Consider the following 19522-nt stretch of genomic DNA (forward strand, 5'->3'; position numbering starts at 1 on the left):
TCGTAAGAATAAAGCATCTGATTGCTGGGAGTCCACACTGGGATGGGGGTTATGGTTGGACTTGACCTTAAAGGTCTCTTTCAATCTAAATGATTTTCTGGCGCTTTGCCCACAGGCTGCCCCAGGCAGAGGTACCTACCCAGCGGAGAGGATGAGGATCCTCCTGCAGGATGAGGAGCCAGCCCACGTCTCTCCCCTGAGCTCTGAGGGCTGCAGGATTCCTTCACAGACACTTTCTTGTATTGACACAATTCCCTCAATCTAGGTTTGCAGGAGTCCTGGGAAGAGCCAATGCCTGATCTGAGACAAGATTCAAGAGACAGCACTCAGCCCCTCTAAGACACACTCTGGGAGCTGAGAGGCTGCAACATCATGCCAATTGCCCTCCTCAGTAGCTTTGGCAGGACACAGTTGGCCAATTCAAAACCAGATGATCTTGAAGGTCCCTTCCAAACCAAATCATTCTGATTCTGTGAATTCTACAAATCTCCAGAACTTCCTTAATCCTGACCTCGTAACATTCATCCCACCCTCTGCCAGCCTCTGGCCCTAGGAACGGAAAGAGAGAAGGTGCTTCTTTTCAGAAAGAAAAGTTTTAGTTTGTTTTTATTTCAACTCAGTATTTACATCCAAGCCTGGCTCAGCTGGTTGGCTTCGGTGGAGGGAATGCTTTGCTCTGCTCCACAGCACTGAGTCTGCCAAGGAAGTTTCCTCAAGAGTGTGACAGAGATGGGAGAATTCCTGTTGAAGCCGGCCTGGATGCTCACTCCACACTGGGTCACTGCTCCAGACACAGAGCCCTGGACAGCCCGGGCTTGACTGGATGGGGCTTCAATGCTTCTGCACATACGCTGCCCACATGCCCCTTACCTGAGGGGTGGGCAGGAAAGAGGAGCTGTTCCTAGAGGGAGAGGGCAGGAAACGTGCCTCTCCGAAACTATTTTGCACACTGAGACTGCTGAGATCTCTGTGGCTTCACCTCTACTGCAGAAGACTGGCAGGTCTTGGAGATCTTAGCCGTGAACTAGAAGACACCATGTGCCATCTCCTCCAGACAGAGGCAGTCAGTGCCCAAGGCAAGGAGCAGCGAAGTTGCTGCTCAGAGCCCAGGAAAACAGTGGAGCCTCTAAAGGCAGCAGCCTTTGACACTCATCCTTGGAGGGAAGAGCTCATTGAACAGGGTGACTCCTGTAGCCCAACACATCAGCTCTCACCAGCTGCGTGGTGCAGCCGCTGGCTGCTGCTGCTCTGACACCTTCCATTGCTCATGTACTGCACCTCTTCTCCATGCTGGCCATCCTGGTTGCAGCAGCTCCCACCATCCCTGTGGAGAACAGGCTGGGGCTGCCTTCTCTGCCTGCCTGGGAGGCTCTGCAGGGGCTCAGCACCCATTCTCAGACACAGCTGCATCAAGTGTCACAGGTTCATACTGCATTGCTGCTGCAGCCATGCTGATGGCTTCCTCCAGGCTCTGCTGCTCTTCTAGCTAGGAGGAAAGAGAGAGCACTGTGCTCCCAAAAGGTGGGCTCAAGAGGGGGGGGCTGCCCCCAGCAGGACAGAGGTGTGAGGGGTTGGCAGTGGGTGACACAGGTATGAAGCAGAGGGGCAAAGCAGAAAGAGCCTCGACTAGCATGCAGCAAGGCTGGCTCCAAAGGAGCATTCTGCAATCCAAGGAGTGTATCCCTACTCTCCTTTATACACAGGTTATCTGGGAGTGAAGAAGCTCTAGGCAAGAGGCAATGCAGCAAGAGCACAAGGGAAGGTGCTGAAGCCAGTGGGTGGATGGGGGAATGAAGGGAAACATGGCAGGAACTGTGTGGTACCTGCACTGCAATGTGGGTGCCGTTGGCAGTAGCCAGCAAAGCCACCTGCTGATGACAGAGGGGTGCGATTGCTGATTCCTCAGACACGACTGCCCCAGAAGTGACTATGGTAACCTGGAAAAGTTAAGATTAAAACCACATCATGTTTAAAAACACCAATCCAGTTCCCTTCCAGCAGGCTGTTTCTCTGCAGGATAAAAGGGACATTCCCAGCTTTGTCTGTACCGGCAGCGTGTCGATGCCACTCGTGTTGGCCACCGTCACGGTGTGTGTGTCATCACCCACCACCTCCTCCTTGGCCCCCGGGAGGGGACCGCTCTGTGTCACCATGCTGATGGCACTGCCCAGGGCCTGCAGGTCTTCCTGTGACAAACTGACCTAGGTGGAAGAACAGTGGATACTCTCAGCCAGGATGGCTTCTCAGGAAGCCTTACACAACTCCCAAGTCTAGCAACACAAAAGGTCTCAACTGATAAAATATTCTCTCCATGGCACAAAGAACTCCAAAGACTTTGCCCAGGACTGTGGACAGAATCAATGGAGAACTCAGAAGACGTCAGGGCTCCAGCCCCTTCCCCTTATACTGCATCTCCCCTTCCCACTGAGTGTCTTCTCTCCATGCTCTGAGGCCAGCTCCTGCATTGCTGCAGCAGGGAGCACCTCGGAGCAGAAATGAGCGTTACTTGTGGTGCCTGTTTCCTCTGCCCCATGCCACAGAAGGGAGTTTTTCCCAGCTGGCACACAGGCAGCTGGTGGAGGGAAGTACAAGAAAAGCACTGCTGTATCCAAATCAGCCTGTGTCAGCAGGGACTGGAAGCTGCCTCCTGACTGCTGTTGGGAAGGTGAGGGCTACCAGGCACTGCGCCAAGCCTGGGCAAACACCTGCAAGACCCTGAGTCAGGGAGCGAAGGACCTTTCTTTACCCTTCACATCCAGGCTGCAGCAGTGGAGTAAAGCTGTAAGGAGGGAGCCCTCAGGACACACAGAGCCCATGAAGCCATGAAGGGTCTGTTTTATGCTGATAAAAAGCCCTGAAGAGAACACCAAGTCTGGACAGAGGCAGATGTCACGCAGGTAACTGCTGCTACCCACATGCTGGAGGCTGTCAGTGTTCATACCTGCTCTGTCTCATCCTGAGAGATGATTGAGACCTGTGCAGCTATTTCATCTTCATCTTCCTCCTCCTCTTCATTTTCTTCCATCTCTGACAGGAAGGCAGTATGCTGGCTCTTTAGAGGGGAGCTCCTCTCAGCAGCAGCAGCAGCTGAGTCAGGAAAAGCAAAGAGCAAAAGGGGTGAAATGTGCTCATCAGAGTGTGAAGGCACACGCCTGACCCTGGGACCTGCCTGATGCCAGCACAGAGGATCATAACAACAGCCCAGTGTTGGCCTAGGAAGGAGAGTCTTTACCCCTCCCTGTACTAAAGAATAGGCAGGAGCCCATTCCGAACCCATGACATAGAATAAGTACCATGGGAAGCCCTCTTCTCTTGTCTGTGACGCAGATCTGGGTTTTGTAAGGGAGGCAGGAGGCCACAGCACAGACCCGGCTCTGAGAGGGGAGCAGCTGCAAGCTCTTGCTGTCACTTCTCTCCCCTTTGCCACATTCCTGATGCAGGAATGACCCAAACGCCTGTCGCAGGTGACAGGACAGTGGTTGGCTGCTCACCCTCCAGCTGCTGCTGTTCGTAGAGGGCCTGTTCACTCTCCTCCGTGGCCTCCACCTCGTGGCTGCTGCGCTTGTGCATGGCCAGCGTGGAGGCCTGGCGGTAGGTCTTGCCACAGCAACTGCAGGTGTAGGGTTTGCAGTGGGTGTGCACCACGTGGTGTTTGTAGAGGCTGGAGTACTCAGTGAAGCGCTTTCCACAGCCTGGCACAGTGCACATGTACGGCTTCTCTCCTAGGGCAGAGGCCACAGAGCAGAGCTTGACCCACTCACCCTCCTCATACAATCAATCAGGTTGGAAAAGATCTTTAAGATCAAGTCCAACTGTTCCCCAGCATTGCAAAGGCCACCACTAACCCATGGCACTGAGAGTCTCGGCTACACGGTGTGTGAACACTTGCAGGGACGGTGACTCCAGCCCTGCCCTGGGCAGCCTGTTCCAATGCCTGAGCACCCTTGGGGGAAGGAATTGTTCCTAATGTCCAGTTTAAACCTCCCCTGGAGCAGCCTGAGGCAGTTTCCTCTTGTCCTCCTCATGCCCATGAAGAGCAAATAGCTGGAGACAGACCAGTGAAACAATGATCAGCCCAATAAAGTGATTTCTGTTTCCTGTAACTCTCTGGCTACCCCCAGATCTACCCATGCAATGCCTGGAAATGCCATTTCAGTCCCACAGACTTCCCAGCCGCCCCAGGCTGTCAGTACAGCTGGCTGACTGGGGAGGAGCTGTCTGTGCTTCCCCCTCTCCTCTTACCTGTGTGGATTCTCATGTGGTTCTTGTAATTGGTGGCACTGGTGAAACCTCTCCCGCAGTTGGGCTCGGGACACATGTACGGCCGCTCGCCTGTGTGCGTTCGGATGTGAACCTTCCGGATGTTGGATGTGGTGAAAGAGCGGCCACAGCCCACAAAGGGGCACTTGAAGGGCCGTTCACCTGCATGAGGAGTAACGTGGATGAGAGTCCTGCTACAGTTCACCTACCTGGAATGCCCTGGACTCTTGTATCATGGAATGCTCTGGGTTGGAAGATACCTTAAAGCTCACAGAGTTCCAACCCCTGCCACGGGCAGGGACCCCTTCCACTAGAGCAGCTTGCTCCAAGCCCCTGTGTCCAACCTGGCCTTGAACACTGCCAGGGATGGGGCAGCCACAGCTTCTCTGGGCACCCTGTGCCAGCGCTTCAGCACCTTCACAAGGAAGAACTTCTTCCTTACATCCAACCTCAACTTCCCTCCTCCACAGTATTACAACAACAAGACCTCAATCAGATCCAAATGCTGGCATATTTCTCTAGCAGCACTGGCACCTCTACCTCTTTTGCTGTGTTGTTTGTAACACAGTCAAGAATCCCTAGTACTACTTCTACAACCTGTCTACTTCTGTCTGAAGACAGCTTCAGGTCTGCCTTGTTTCACCCAAGATTCATAAAGGCACATCCTGGACAAAGGCTGAAGCATTACTTGGAGTATCTTGGATGACCCTTTCAAGAAGCAGCTCAGTTCTCCTCCTGTACTGCTCACCCGTGTGTGTCCGGATGTGTTTCTGAAGATCCCCAGAGGTTTTGAAGGCTTTGCTACACACATCTTCTGGACACTTGTATGGTTTCTCACCAGTATGTGTTCTCATGTGGCTCTTCAGCCCATATCCTGTCCAGGAAAGAAACCATGATTAATTTTATAAGAAGAAGGAAATAACATGGCAAGCTGTGTATCACCTCTCAGCTCATATATTTTTGGATGTCTGTCTTGTGCCTGCATAGCTGAAGGAGAAGAAATATCCAAACAGCCTCACAACACAACTGACAACTCAGCTGCTTCTCATAGCTCAAATCCGTTCATCATCAATCAAGTCTCAGACAGTCTCCTATGCTACAATTCCTTCTCAGAAGGCTTTAAAAGCTATGCTCATTGTGCTCAGCTGGAAAAAGAGCCAGGGCTGATGCTCAAGAGTGGTTTCGACTGGACAGAAAACAAAATTTACTCAGAAGAGAAACTGCTACCTGTAGCAAATGCTTTCCCACAGCTTGGGAAGTCACACGTATACGGCTTGTCACCTGTGTGAACACGTTCATGGACCTGGAAAAAGAAAGAACAGGTTCCTAAAATGAAGTCCAAGACAAGGAGGAAAGGACAGAGTGTGAAGAAATCTAGCTGGTGGGGAGAATCTGAAGTTCTCTGCTGGACTTCACCTTGGGTAGTTACACATCTGGATCTCTTGGCAAGCCAAGCATACAACTCAGGCTTTTCCATAGCAGCATTCCAACCTGGCACCGTAACACGGGGATGTGTCTGGTCTGCATGACTGGATATTATCTGCTTTACCTTTAGATGATGGGCAGTGGTATAGAGGCGGCCACAGCCTTTGTACCCACAGCGGAAAGCTTTGCCGCCAACCTGTGGCCTCTTCTCACTTCTCTGCACTTCCACCTCCGGCAAATCCTGCCAAAAGATGTATGGGAGTTAATTCAATGAGCCACTACAGCAGGTTTTGTGAATCCCACACAAATAATTCCCCTCTTTGCTACGCATATGCACTCCTTCAGTTATCCTCACAAAACCACAGAATCATGGAATGGTTTGGGTTGGAAAGGACCTTAAGATCACCCAGTTCCAACCCTCTGCCACAGGCAAAGACACATTCCACTAGAGCAGCTTGCTCCAATCCCCTGTGTCCAACCTGGCCTTGAACACTGCAGGGATGGGGCAGTCACAGCTTCTCTGGGCACCCTGTGCCAGTGCCTCAGCACCCTCACATGTCCTTACAAACACAGCTTGCACACATATGATGCAACCCATGTGACAGAACACAGGTCTAGGAACCAGCATTTCCCATTCCCACCCCCAAGTTCACACTGGGAATTCTCCCACACATAACTTACCCCCTTGTGCTTCCCTTAGCTCATTTGTAAAACTTGTAGCTAATATATTTGCTGACTTTGCAGAGAAGCCACAAAGCTTTGCTAACTACTACCTGGCAAAGTGCTCTGCATGAAGAGGAGTTTTTGGCCTAGTTTCAGGAATGCATCACTAAGAAATTCAGACCTGGGAAGAAACATTGCTGGAGTCCTCACTCTTCCTGTGGCAGGGGTCTGTCACTCCCTCCTCTTCCTTGTCAGAAGCCTGCAAGTAAAGAAGCACAGCTGTTCATGCCTCCTTGTACGGCGTGGGGCAGACAAGCACCCCAAGCAGGCAGCACTTATATCTACAGTGACACCACAGCAGAAAGGTCTCCATGGGCAAATCTTACTGCTGCCCAGCTGAGCACTGTATCAGTGTGCTCCAGGTAGCCCCTTCTCATGCAACACCATGAAGATGGGAGAAAATGTCAGCACTCAAGACATTCAGATGGAGCACTGCAGTGACAACACGTCAGATGTGAAGCTATTCTAGGTTTTAAGGCCTTTGTCAACCTGACGGACAGTGCACTCCTGACATGTAAAATGCTAGTCTTGATCTCCTGCCTGGATAATCTGTGGAAGAGAACATCATACCCAAGGAAGCCAGGCAAACAGGAAGAAAACACCTACAAGGAGGGACATTTAAAGCAAGGAAAAAAACAATCCAAGCTGTACACAGCAGCTCTGCTCTTCCCAAATGTGTGCCTGCAGCAGGTTAAGGGTGGTAGGCTCAGCACTCTGCAGGAACTAGCTAGAGGGTCCAGCAGAAAACTGTCCTGCTCTAGGTCCTCAAGTGTCACCTATTGTGAGTGATGCCCTCACTGGAGCCCTGTCCAGTTTCTCTTCTCAAAGGTGGCAGTGCTGAAAAACAAATACACAGAAGCACTAATGAAGGGAGGACACTTCAACCTCAGACACATGTGAACTACTACACCCAGACCATGAAAGAAGCACTGTGTCCTCACCTTACTGGTGTGCTGCTTTAATGCATTAATGGTCTCCACATCAAAGGCATCGTCTTCCTCCTCTCCAGCCAACTCCTCCAGCCCAGTTTCTGCCTGCACTTCCAGGATGGTGCTGCCTGGTGGCATGATGACAGGACGGTGTATGTAGGCAGTGGAGCCATCCTCCAGCTGGACAGCCTCGAAGGTGTTGGGGTCAGAACACTCTGTAAGAGGAAAGTGGAAACCAACAAATCCAGCGTGAAAAGGCTGCTGAGTAAGAAGCACTCTTCATCTCCTGGGCTATCTACAGCCTTGGAACTATGTAACAGCTTCTACTCCAGCTGCCAAGGGAAGAACAGGGAATGCTCTTTACCTTTAGCTGTGTTGTGTATGTAGGCCATACTGCCATCTTCCAACACCACTGGCTGACCATCTTCAAAAGCCACAGACTCTAAAAGAGAACAAAAAGATAGACACACCTTACTGGAACACTCAGACAGCACAGAGGAGAAGCTCCTGAACCATTCAAGCCCACAGAGGAGGACACAGCAGGGCTGCCTGCTTACACTGAAAGTCAAACACACCTATAGGTTTTAAGATGCCACTTGAGCCTTTCCAACATGAATTATGAGGTTTTTAAGACTTCATGCATAGCTTTGCCACACTTCTTTAGCTCACTGGGCTAAATGCAGAGTATCATCCATTAAAAATGCCAATTTATGTCCCACACACAAATGATAGCAGCCTTCCAGTATCTGAAGGGGGCCTGTAAGGATGCTGGGGAGGGACCCTTCATTAGGAAGTTCAGGAACTGTAGTGATAGTACAAGGGGTAACTGGTTAGAACTTAAATAGGGGAAGTTTAGATTGGATATAAGGAAGAAGTTCTTTACTGTGAGGGTGGTGAGGCACTGGAATAGGTTGCCCAAGGAAGCTGTGAATGCTCCATCCCTGGCATTGTTCAAGGCCAGGCTGGACAGAGCCTTGGGTGACATGGTTTAGTGTGAGGTGTCCCTGCCCATGGCAGGAGGGGTGGAACGAGATAATCTTAAGCTCCTTTCCAACCTTAACTATTCTGTGATTCTGTGATGGCTTTGGCACAGGTGCGTGTGAAGGAGAACACAAACATCCCATAGAAGGGGAAACGGGTGAGAAGGAAAACCCCTCTCACTGTGTTTGGAGGCACGGTAGAGGATGAAAGGAGGAAAGGGGCACAGCCAAGAACACAAACTGGGTTTCCAGCAACCATTTAGGAACAGAAAAGGGAGGTGGCTCACAAGAAGCTTTGGAGGGTGAAGGAAGAACTGCCCAGAGCAACAGAGCTCTTTCTACCTGCCCTTTTACATCTTACCATGGTCAGAGAGGATTCCTCTGTGCCACTCTAGTGCCTGCCACATGAACTGAATTCCCACCACCACTCAGATTATTTAACGTCACCTCATTTCAGAGATGACATTGGCTAACGGGTCATTGATTCCAACAACCCCACATACCCAAACACCTATTGCAGAATTAATATATTATCTCCTGGTTCAGAGGAAATTCCTGTCCAGCTGCTCTCACAGGAAACACACTTTGTCTGGGCTCTGTAGTTGGCACAAACACAGCACACAGCTCCTGGCCTTGCCTGCAGACTTGTGATCTGTCAGAGTGGCAACTGTGGGAGAGCCCACAGGTGAAACAACACTTAAACTGCTGCTTACACCACCAGCAAATTGGCCTTGTCAGATTGCAGGAAATCACATGTTCTGTGTCCTTGCTCATTCAAAACCATGGGCAAGAGACAAAAAAATCCTACACCTGTATGGACTTCTTAAAGCTTGAGCTAATAGAGGAGCCCCACTGTTGGAACACAGACAATTGCAGTTACATTTACAACATCCTTCTAAAAAGCAAAAGGTGAATTTATGGTCCTCACCTTTCTCAATTGTCACCTGTTGGATATAAGCTGTGGTCCCATCTTCAAGTTCAATGACTTGTCCTTCAACCAGCTTTCCATCTGAAACAGTTAAAAAAATGCCATCAGCACTGCCTGCAGAGCCCAGTCTTCCTGGTCCCATGAGCTGTCCCCTTTGCTACATGTTCACAAGAAAACCAGTACCCACAAGACAGTGAAACTGCAACTTATAGGCTGTTATTTATGAAGCTTTTCCCTGAATAGCCATAGAGGCACTTCCTAGAAATGCTGGAGCTTCCTTTACCTAGACAAAAGGATACAAGACAAAGAACCTGTTATTGCTTGTTTACAAGCTGCTCTTCACAGCTCTGTGAGCCAAGAAGCAGAAAGAATGATGTGTGCTAAGTATTTTGGATCTAAAGTAGAAAGCAATTACACTTGTGCTTGGAAAAAAAATCATCTGGGAGCTTTCACTGCCATCAGCAAGGGCCTGGAGATATTTTCTTCTGCTTTGATGGAGGATAAACTCTTGGGGAAAAGTTATAGTGCATAAAGGGGCATAAAGTGATGCCATCCTTGATGGGCTGTGAACATTGGACTCTTCAAATAGTGTAACTCTGAATTATACTATGTTTTAGTTCCCAAATCATTTGATGCAGAGAGGACATTGCTCTATCCCACTGCAACATGAGGAGCCCACGTTGCTTTCACCTGGTGCACAATGTCAGGGGGGCATGTTATCACAAAACTGGTGGTTTCAAGATAGTCCAACTCCACATGTAACAAACCTATCAAGTTTGCACAGAAAGGAAAGCAAGAGAGGAATCCCCAGGACATGAAGCCTTGCAACTCAACCTTCCTGTTCTACAGCGTGGGAAGAAACATATTCCTTTTCTCAGGAACAGTGGGTGGTGAAGGAAGCAGCACCTCACAACCACCAAAATCAGAGCAGGTATTGAATTTGGCACTGCTTCAGTTAGTCAACACAAGCTCAGCCCCACTTTGAGTGAGAAAAGTGCTACTGGGAAGCAAATTCTCTGCATCTCAACGACATAAACCATCCTGCTTAGCTTCAGGGTTGGATAGAGTCATGCAGGTCATAGTGCGAACTTCATTTTCCCAGTTATTCCAGGGCTCACTCTAGTCTGAACAGAACCTTTATTTTCTACAGCAACACCTCTCCCATCTCCAAGGCTTTATTTCCAACCAGAGGCATGTTTGATTTCTACTGCATCACTGTGCAAATCTAACAGAGAGCTGTCAGCTTCCTGTCCAAAGGAATCACACACGGTCTGCACACCACGAGGGCACTTTTGAGACTTAAACTAGATGATCTTAAGGTCCCTCCTAACCCTAACTATTCTATGATTCTATGATTCATAGCCCAAAGGAACCATTACCTTTGACAGCCTGCTGAATGTAGGCTGTCATCCCGTCACTAAGGGTCACTGTTTGCAGGCCCAAGCTCTCCATCCTGCCCTGATGGCTGGTCCTCAGACATGAATTTCAGTTTACTCAGTGTGCTCGTAGAGAGCACCAGGACACAGAGCAAGAGGTTTGTGGAACAAGGAGCTGTGTTCTTGTTGTAAGCCTTGAATAAAAAGAACAATTCAAATTTTGTTTTCACCCAACATATGTATAGCCACTTTTGCACATTAAGAAAGGTTTAAATGGCAAATGATTTTTCAGACTGTAAAGGATTAAACTGGTCAAAAGATGTATATCCATGGCAAGCAGGAGTAAATCTATTCCACAGGTAAGTATAAGGTAAAGCTTATCAAGTGAGTGAATCAACAGACTCTTCTTAGAGATAGTGTAAACGCCCCATTCAAGCCCTTCCCATCTGCCACATGACCTGCAGGAAAGGTTTCCGAGTACTTTAAAGTGTGAACCTACAGGCTGAGGGTGTCCTGTACTGCAAGATGAGCAGGACAATGAGCTTTGTACATGGAAGCTTTCTCTCCTCCCTTTCCTGTCCAGTTCCTGGGCTTCTGAGGAACAGAATTTCAGGCTATAAGCAGATGATGTTAAAACACTCACACCCTGACAAGAGCATTTCGCTGGAGGCACTTTGCTTTAAAAAGCATCTTTAAAAGCAGCTGCACTGGATTCTTCACGAGTAATCTCTGAGACAGTCTCGTATTTTACCCTTTTGATTTCCAGGAACAAGTCTGACCACTCTGCCTGACACTGCAGCACCCGTGGGCCCAGCCAGGCTTTGTGCCATGCTCAATGCCCTTTAACCCAAGTGCTCCCTAGACCCAGCAGACACCTCCTCACTCACCGCAGCAGATTCTGCTTAGTTTTTAGTGCTGACACCTCCCGATAAGCATTACAGCTCATTCCCCAGCAAACGCCCAGCCACAGCAGGGTCGCTGGGGAACAGAGGACCCTCTGCGCTGCTGTGGCTGCCATGCAAACGGCTGGAGGGGCCGCAACCCCCTGGAAGGGATGGGGCAGGCGCTGCCGGAGAAAAACCAAGCGTAGGCTGCAGCGCGAAGCCAGCCCGGGGCTGACAGGGGACGTGCCTCCGCGGCAGGGCAGGGCAGGGCAGGGCAGGGCAGGGCCTTGTGCCACGGCGAGCCCTGAGGGGAGCGGTGGGACAGGCCCAAGTGCCGGGGGGATGGCGGGGAGACACAGCGGGGCTCCCCCCACGCTGTTATGCAGGGGTCCGTCGGCAGCAGCTCGCCGGGGCACCGCTGCCCCTCAGCCACCATCTCACCCCGTGCCGTCCGCGCTCCCCCAGCCTCCGACACCAACCTGAGGAAACGCGACGGCACCGAGTCCACATTGAAGCCACAGGTTTCCCTCAGGAGCCGTGCCCTGCGGCAGCCCCTCCGCAGCCGGGCACAGCCCGGGCGGCAGCACCCGCGCCTGGCGCTGAGCAGCGGCGGCGGCGGCGGCGGCGATGGCAATGATGGGGCCGGGCTTCCCGCCGGGGCAGCCGGGAGGCGAAGCCGGTCCGGCCACTCTCAACATGGCGGCGTCGCCGTGCCGCTCTCGCCGCCCCCAGCATGGCGCGCACCAAGTCTCGCGAGATTCCCGCCCCTATTTATTCCGCGCCTGCGCGCCTCACCGCCTTTCGGTCTCGTCGGGCCGCCGCCATCATGAGGTGGGTGCGGGCCCGCTGCGCTGTTCGCGCCCATCCGCGCCCATCCGCGCCCATCCGCGGCTGCGGGGAGCGGGGGACGAGGGCCGATGGCGGCGGAGCGCGAGCGGGCCACGGCGGGCCCAGCGGCGTCCTCCCCGCAGCCCGCAGGAGGTCCAGGCCGGGCCCGCCCTGAGCCCGCGTTGTTTCTCCCCCCGCAGCAGCAAGGTCTCCCGCGACACCCTGTACGAGGCGGTGAAGGAGGTGCTGCAGGGCAGCAAGGTCAAGAAGCGCAAGTAAGAGCCCTGTGCTGTGGAGGGACCGGGGCATCGCGGGGCGCTGCCCGGCCGTGCCCTCAGCCGCTCTGCCCTCCTCAGGTTTGTGGAGACGGTGGAGCTGCAGATCAGCCTCAAGAACTACGATCCGCAGAAAGACAAGCGCTTCTCCGGCACCGTCAGGTTCGGCCTCCTCTTGCTCCCACCCAGCCTTCAGCCCGCGCCCCCCTTGCGCTGCCGGGCCCTGCCATGGGGCAGCACGGCCGCGGCAGCGTGAGGACGCGGCGCTGAACCGCTCGGGTAGTTCAGCCCAGCCCAGTTAAACGGGTGCGGCTGGACGGACCCCAACCCTGGGTCTTAAAACATGAGGGGAGGTGGGTGCTGTCCCCACCGACCTGCTGGGGAAGGCAGGGTAGCAGCTGTGAAGGAAGAGGTCCAGGCGCTGTGGTAAGGTACCTCTTGTGTTGGCTCCCGTGGAAGAGTGTGTGGTGCCGGAGGTTTATAGTAATTCAGACCTTCTGTCTCCAGGCTGAAGTCAACTCCACGGCCCAAGTTCTCTGTCTGCCTGCTGGGGGACCAGCAGCACTGTGATGAGGCCAAAGCAGTTGACATCCCTCACATGGACATAGAAGCTTTGAAAAAGCTCAACAAAAACAAGAAGCTGGTGAAGAAGCTGGGTGAGTGGTGCTGTGGGTCGGGCTCAGAGTGCCCTGGCTGACATGAGAGGGCTGGCTAAGCCAGATGGCTTCCCATGTGCTCAGGTTTTCGTGTTCTGGTTAACTGCAGGGAATAGGAAGCTGACCAGAGTCAGCCTCAAGTACAGCAATCAGGTTAGAAACTACCCTGACAAGCCAACAGTTACCAGTGCAGGAGGTGTGACAGGTCAGCCCTCCTGGAAGGAGGAGGCCCTCTGGGAGGGAGGGATACAGGAAATGTTCCTATCTTTGGTGTCACCCTTACTTGGTGTTCTTCATGTTCTTCTTTGGGAAGCTGGAGGCAAAAGCTGGATTTAGTCCTGCAGTATTTACCTGAAGGGAATGAAATCTGCATATTTTCACTTACTAAGAAAATCCTTCTCTCCCTGTAAAGGCAAAGTCAAAATGATACATACCTTAGGCAGACAAGAAAACCCTCCCATCTATAATTAGCCATGAAATTGTACATAATAAGAAATGAGATGGGATACCATGTCTGCTAGCTCAGCCTCTCCAAGGTGTATGGTACATCTGCCCATCCAGATGTGCCCAGGCTGTGGTGGGAGGCTCTTGGAGCTCAGAGTTAAGCGATGGTCACCTTTGGCTCAATAAATGCCACTTTCTTCAGGGAAATGAGCTGTGCACAGTTCAGCATGCTGTCGGGGTGAAGCTGGGTGCTGGTGGGTTTGGCTGTTGTGACAGGTGTAAGTTCTGATACAGTAATAGTAAAAACAGGTTGGGTTCAAGTAGGCAGGACTCAGTGTGAAAAGGTGCATGCTGAGGGAGATGGAGCAGCTCAGTCTCAAGCTTGGTGTCAGAGCTGAGAGCCCATCCTTACCCATGTTGGTTCTTTCCTCACAGCCAAGAAGTACGATGCCTTCCTGGCTTCTGAGTCCCTGATCAAGCAGATTCCTCGAATTCTGGGACCAGGGCTGAACAAAGCTGGCAAATTCCCTTCTCTTCTCACTCACAATGAGAACCTGGTGGCCAAGGTTGATGAGGTCAAATCTACCATCAAGTTTCAGATGAAGAAGGTAAAGCAGAGCTTTTCCTTTCCAGGGCAGCTTCCTGCCTGTGACTGGGGTGGTCACTCAGACACGGCTGTGATATCTGGGCTGGGCTGTAGGTGTCCCTCGAGTGCCTTCCTAAAACAGTGCCCCCTGACCATGAGACTCCCTCACCATCAGCTGCTGGCAGAGACATCATTCATAATGTGGCTGAAAGGTCTGAGAGCAGATGATGATGAGATGATGTTTCAATGCAGAGCACAGTCATAATTAACACTTCCTACGGCAAGTGGGTGACATTTGCAGGGTGCAGCCCATGTGGGTCTGTGCACTCAGCAGTGCTTTGCCAGAAGCAGGTTTGGAACTTGACTCTGCAAGTGGCTCTGGAGCAGCTCTGCAGATGTCTGCTCTTGCTGTCAAGAGGTGTCAAAGCAAGTTGACTCCCCAGCACAGGAGCTCCATAAAGCAGGTTATTTTAACCCTGTTCAGGAGTCTTGTCTCAGTGGTTTAAGTGTGACTCATGGGTGTTACTCAGAATTAACAGCTCTGCTCACTGAGGTGCACCCTTGGACACCAGCTGCTGTGTGCCTGGGGGCACAACAACTGCGAGGGCAGCGCAAATGTGCTAGTTTCCAAATGCTGGAGCATTTTAAGTAACTGAGCTAATGATGTCATGACACTTTGCCTGTCAGCTCACTCATAAGTCCCTTTGTCTTGTGCCTGTGGGGAACACTGACTTACAACTCCTCATCCAGCCTGGCAGGCAGAGGCTTCTCAGCCTCTTGTGCATGGAAAGAAAGGGCTGGTGGCTGGTGGCAAGGCAAAAAGTGAAGCTGGGGTTGTGCTTCACAGTGAAGTTTGGAGCTAACTGTTCTGTCTGGGGCTAGAGGTTTGCAGGGCACATTGCACACTGCTCCATGAGCAGGTTGGTGGGAACATGATTAAAACAGAGGTCTGCTCCCACTCTAGTGCCTCTTTGGCACCATGTGTTACGTGTCATTCCCAGTTTTCCCATGTTCGGGAGACACTGGTGCTCATTTCCTTTTCTAAGTCCCCTTTGCTCTCTGAGGAAGCTAGGTGCTGTTCAGAGGTGGCATCCGGATGCTGCCAGACACATTGATGGGAGCCATGTGCTAAACACAGTTTGCTCTGTGGAAACACCCGTAGATAAGATGGAAAAGTTATGTCCAGTGGACAAAACAAGGGAATTTGATACCCCGCTTAGTTTAGTGATTTTGTCAATCACTTTGCTGTAATCTTTCATTTTTCCCCACAAAACCTCTTGCCTGCATCGGTGACTGTGGTGTCCTTGTCCCTCAGGTGCTCTGTCTGGCTGTGGCTGTTGGTCATGTGAAGATGACAGAGGATGAACTTGTCTACAACATCCACCTGGCCATCAACTTCCTGGTGTCCTTGCTGAAGAAGAACTGGCAGAACGTGCGTGCTCTGTACATCAAGAGCACCATGGGGAAGCCCCAGCGCCTTTACTAATGGGGCAGCAATAAACTTTTAGGATACCTTCAGCTGTTTGGTTGTGTTCCTCTGAAACTGGTTGGGAAGGGTTTGCCGAAGAGCTGTTTGCTTCCATGTAGCACGAGAGTTCTCCAGTGCTGTTGAGCTGATGGGTATGAATTGGAGCAGAATATGAGGCTGTTGGAGCTTTTGAGGGAAGTAACCTCATCATGTGTTCAGAGCAGGGCAGGGAGGGGGAGCAGCTCTGCTTGCATGCTGAGCAAGCAAAACAGGTGGTTACCCACAGCTGAAGATGCATGGTGCTAAGCAGTCACTGTAACCCTTTGAGCCCCCAGCTTGCCATTGCTGGAGATCTTTCCCTTGTGCAGGAGTTACCTGAAGCCATAAGAATCCTGTGCCTCAGAAGTGCTATGGCCACCCCTAACCCATGGCACTGAGGCCTTGTCTCCATGATGTGTGAACGCTTACAGGGATGATGACTGCAGCCCTGCCCTGGGCAGCCTGTTCCAATGCCTGAGCACCCTCTGGGGCAGGAATTGTTCCTCAGCTCCATCTAAACCTGCCCTGGGGCAGCTTGAGGCCGTTTCCTCTTGTCCCATCCCTTGTTCCTTGGGAGCAGAGCCCAGCCCCTCCTGGCTCCATCCTCCTCTCAGGCACTTGTAGGCAGCCATCAGGTCCCCCTGAGCCTTCTCTTCTCCAGCCTGAACCCCCCAGGTCCCTCAGCCCTTCCCCATCACACTTGTGCTCCAGGCCCTGCACCAGCTCCGCTGCCCTTCTCTGGCCCCTCTCCAGCCCCTCAATGTCTCTCTTGTAGTGAGGGGCCCAGAGCTGAACACAGGATTCGAGGTGCGGCCTCACCAGTGCCCAGCACAGGGCACAATCCCTGCCCTGTCCCTGCTGCCGCGCTGGTGCTGGTACAGGCCAGGATGCTGGGGGCTTCCTGGCTGCCTGGGCACAAGCTGCTCATGTTCAGCTCCATCACTCAGCACCCCCAGCTCCCTTTCCAGCCGCTCTTCCCCAGGCCTGGAGCATTGCAAGGGGTTGTTGTGGCCCAGGTGCAGAACCTGGCACTTGCCCCTTTTGAGCCTCATCCCATTGGCCACAGCCCATGGATCCAGCCTGCCCAGATCCCTCTGTAGAGCCTCCTGCCCTCCAGCAGATCAATGCTCCCATCCAACTTAGTGTCATCTGCAAACTGATGGAGGGTGCCCTCAGGCCCCTCATCAATGAGGATATTAAACAACACTAACCTTAACACTGAGCCTTGAGGGACACCATTTACCACCACTCTCTGGACTCAGCTGCCCAGCCAGTTTCCAGCCAAGGAAAGAATCCTCCTATCCAGGCCATGAGCAGCCAATGTCCCCAGAGCACTGTGGGAGACAGTCCAGTGCTTTACTGAAGTCCGAACAATGTCCACAGCCTTTCCCTCACCGACCAGGGGTCACCTGTAGGAAGAGATCGGGTTGGTCAGGCAGGCCCTGCCCTTCACAAAACCATGCTGCCTGAGCCTGATCCCCCGCTTTCTCACATGTGCTTTGTGATCTCAGATGATCTCCTCCGTGACCTCCCCCCGCCACTGAAGCTGTAGTTTCCAGGGTTCCTTCCTACCCTTTTTGTGGAGTTGCCCTTCTGGCCAACTTCCAATCCTCTGGGACCTGCCCCCTGGACCGGGGGTGCTGATAGATGCAGGACAGTGGCTTAGCAACCTCCTCTGCCAGCTTCTTCTGCACTCTTGGGTGAAACCCACCCAGCCCCATAGACTTGTGTACATCCAAGTGAAGCAGGAGGTCTCTAACCATTTCTTCCTGAATTATGAGGACTTCGGTCAGCTCCCATCTCTGCCATCCAGCTCAGGGAACCGAGGACCCTCAGCATGGCTGCTGGTGTGACTCCTAAAGACTGAGGCAAAGGCGGCATGAACTACGTCAGCCTTTTCCTTATCCCCAGTCCCTAGGTTTCCCCCGGTATCCAGCAGAGGATGGAGGTTCTCCTTGGCCTTCCTGTTATCGCTAATATATTTGTAAGAGCATTTATTCTCTTTTATGGCTGTGGTCAGACTTAGCTCCATATGTTCCTTCACCTTTCTAACTTTCTCCCTACATAACAACATCCTTTGTACTCCTCATGGGGCAACAATCCCTTTTTTCCATAGGTGATAAACTCCTTTTATTCCTGAGTTCAAGCAATATCATAGAATCATGGAACAGTTTAGTTTGGAAAGTACCTTAAAGCTCCTCCAGCTCCAGCCCCTGCCACAGGCAGGGACCCCTTCCATAGAGCAGCTTTCTCCAAGCTCCTGTGTCCAGCCTGCCCTTGAGCACTGCCAGGGATGGGGCAGCCACAGCTTCTCTGGGCACCCTGTGCCAGCACCTCAGCACCCTCACAGGGAAGAGCTTCTGCCTTAGATCCAACCTGAACTTGCCCTGTTTCAGTCTGAACCCATCACCCCTTGTCCTATCACTGCAGTCCCTGATGCCCCAGCATCCTTGTAGCCCCCTTCAGACACTGGAAGCTGCTCTGAGGTCTCCATGCAGCTTCTCTTCTCCAGGCTTCTCCCTGTTCAGCCAGGCTGGTTTTCCTCACCAGTTTTCAGCACAGGGGTACCACCTGCTCCTGCACCTTGAGGAGCATCCGGCCTTCCTGGACCGCTTTGTTCTTCAGTAATGTTCTTCAAGGAATTCTGGAACCAGCATCCTTAACAGGCCAAAGGCAGCCCCGCAGGAGGTGAAGGCTTTGCTGACCTCTGGCTTCTCCAAGGACTGAAGATTCAATCGTTTCATGACCACTTTGCCCTCCAACTGTCACATCACCACGAGCTGTGAACACATCTAATGGGGCACCCCCGGGGGCTCACGCACCAGCTGAGGCAGGAGGGTTCCTCTCTTCTCTAAGGACCGCCTGGATTGTCCCTGCTGCAGGCCAGGCCTGGGCTGTGTTTGCATTGAGAGGCTTCTGCTGTGCCTCCACCAGCACTGACTGGGGCTGTGGGATCTCTCCCAGCAGCAGCTCTTGAGGCCTTGATGGGTGTTTTCAGCTGCCCCATGGGACCGGGGGCAGCAGAGGGTGCTGGGGCCCAGGTCACGAGGGTCTTTCATCCCCTTTGCTTCCCTCTGAGCTGGTCTGTGCCCAGTTCCCATGTTCTGGGCTAAAAATGAGTTGTACTGCAGCTAGTTAATGTATATAAATAATTACATTGGGTAATGACTGTTGAGCTTATGGAAGTGTGCAGGATTTAAGCTTCTAGGGAAAAAAAAAACCCTTATGCCCTTGGAAAGGGCTTGTCTTAGCATCTGAGGGAGAAAAACAATGAAAACAGCTTTGGATCCTGCTGTTAGAAACCTTTAAAATAAGTGTTGGAGCCAGTTCTTTTTTTTTTGAAAGATCAACACAACACCAAGAAATTCCATTTAATAATTAAAAAAAGACAATACAAAATGCAAACATTTCTCTTTACAAAGTTCAGATACATTTTCTTTTCTTTCAATCAAGTGCAAATAACTTCATGAACTACATCTGTCTCATCACTTTAATCATGTCTGCTGGAGATGGTAAGTCATGGCCCGCTGCAAAAGGCAGATATAAATATTCCAACATGAAAACTAAGAACCCAACAACCCTCCCGTGTGCTCACCACATCGAGACATTCAACACAGCCCAGAGGTGGCTGGTGACGCAGTTTTCAGCCTTTCAAACCCTTTCTGAGCCCTGCTAATGGGTGAGGAGAGGGGCTGTGCTGCAGAGGGGTGCTTCTGGTGGC

At 51.9% G+C, this 19522-nt stretch overlaps 2 protein-coding genes across 6 annotated transcripts; one reads left to right on the forward strand and one right to left on the reverse strand.

The window, feature by feature from the left end:
• Positions 1-589: 589 nt before the first annotated feature.
• On the reverse strand, positions 590-12013 carry ZNF76 (zinc finger protein 76). 4 transcript variants are annotated; one of them, XM_057404513.1, is made up of 15 exons: positions 11985-12013; positions 10625-10815; positions 9246-9326; positions 7702-7779; positions 7350-7552; positions 6530-6607; positions 5810-5926; positions 5488-5563; positions 5009-5134; positions 4243-4422; positions 3492-3722; positions 2942-3087; positions 2049-2201; positions 1824-1937; positions 590-1486 (listed from the first exon to the last, which is right to left on the reverse strand). In XM_057404513.1, the coding sequence occupies exons 2-15, from the start codon at positions 10695-10697 to the stop codon at positions 1382-1384; spliced, it is 1761 nt and encodes a 586-aa protein (XP_057260496.1). In that variant the 5' UTR covers positions 10698-10815; positions 11985-12013; the 3' UTR covers positions 590-1381. The 4 variants fall into 4 exon arrangements, with proteins under 4 accessions (XP_057260496.1, XP_057260503.1, XP_057260486.1 ...); XM_057404520.1 differs by lacking the exon at positions 11985-12013 and adding an exon at positions 11121-11275 and having other exon boundaries at positions 590-1482; XM_057404503.1 differs by lacking the exon at positions 11985-12013 and adding an exon at positions 11121-11274.
• On the forward strand, positions 1443-15812 carry RPL10A (ribosomal protein L10a). 2 transcript variants are annotated; one of them, XM_057405035.1, is made up of 6 exons: positions 1443-1451; positions 12532-12608; positions 12690-12770; positions 13116-13264; positions 14144-14316; positions 15610-15812. In XM_057405035.1, exons 1-6 carry the CDS (start codon positions 1449-1451, stop codon positions 15778-15780), a joined length of 654 nt encoding a protein of 217 aa, XP_057261018.1. In that variant the 5' UTR covers positions 1443-1448; the 3' UTR covers positions 15781-15812. The 2 variants fall into 2 exon arrangements, with proteins under 2 accessions (XP_057261018.1, XP_057261028.1); XM_057405045.1 differs by lacking the exons at positions 1443-1451; positions 12532-12608; positions 12690-12770 and adding an exon at positions 12792-13034.
• The last annotated feature ends 3710 nt before the right edge of the window (positions 15813-19522 follow it).

The sequence above is a fragment of the Pezoporus wallicus genome, unplaced genomic scaffold (assembly GCF_028554395.1).
Source record: "Pezoporus wallicus isolate ANWC-B61680 ecotype Strahan unplaced genomic scaffold, APGP_CSIRO_Pwel_v1 contig_5863, whole genome shotgun sequence".
In the NCBI taxonomy this organism is placed as follows: Eukaryota; Metazoa; Chordata; class Aves; order Psittaciformes; family Psittacidae; genus Pezoporus; species Pezoporus wallicus.

Excerpts from the sequence above, each read along its gene's own strand:
- RPL10A (XM_057405035.1), top strand. Across the intron at positions 12,771-13,115 it reads CGCTTCTCCGGCACCGTCAG|GCTGAAGTCAACTCCACGGC; the intron begins GTTCGGCCTCCT and ends TTCTGTCTCCAG. Across the intron at positions 13,265-14,143 it reads GAAGCTGGTGAAGAAGCTGG|CCAAGAAGTACGATGCCTTC; the intron begins GTGAGTGGTGCT and ends CTTTCCTCACAG.
- ZNF76 (XM_057404513.1), bottom strand. The coding sequence starts at position 10,697 with ATGGAGAGCTTGGGCCTGCAAACAGTGACCCTTAGTGACGGGATGACA. Across the intron at positions 5,927-6,529 it reads CCAGCAATGTTTCTTCCCAG|GATTTGCCGGAGGTGGAAGT; the intron begins GTCTGAATTTCT and ends ATCTTTTGGCAG. Across the intron at positions 1,938-2,048 it reads GTGGCATCGACACGCTGCCG|GTTACCATAGTCACTTCTGG; the intron begins GTACAGACAAAG and ends TAACTTTTCCAG.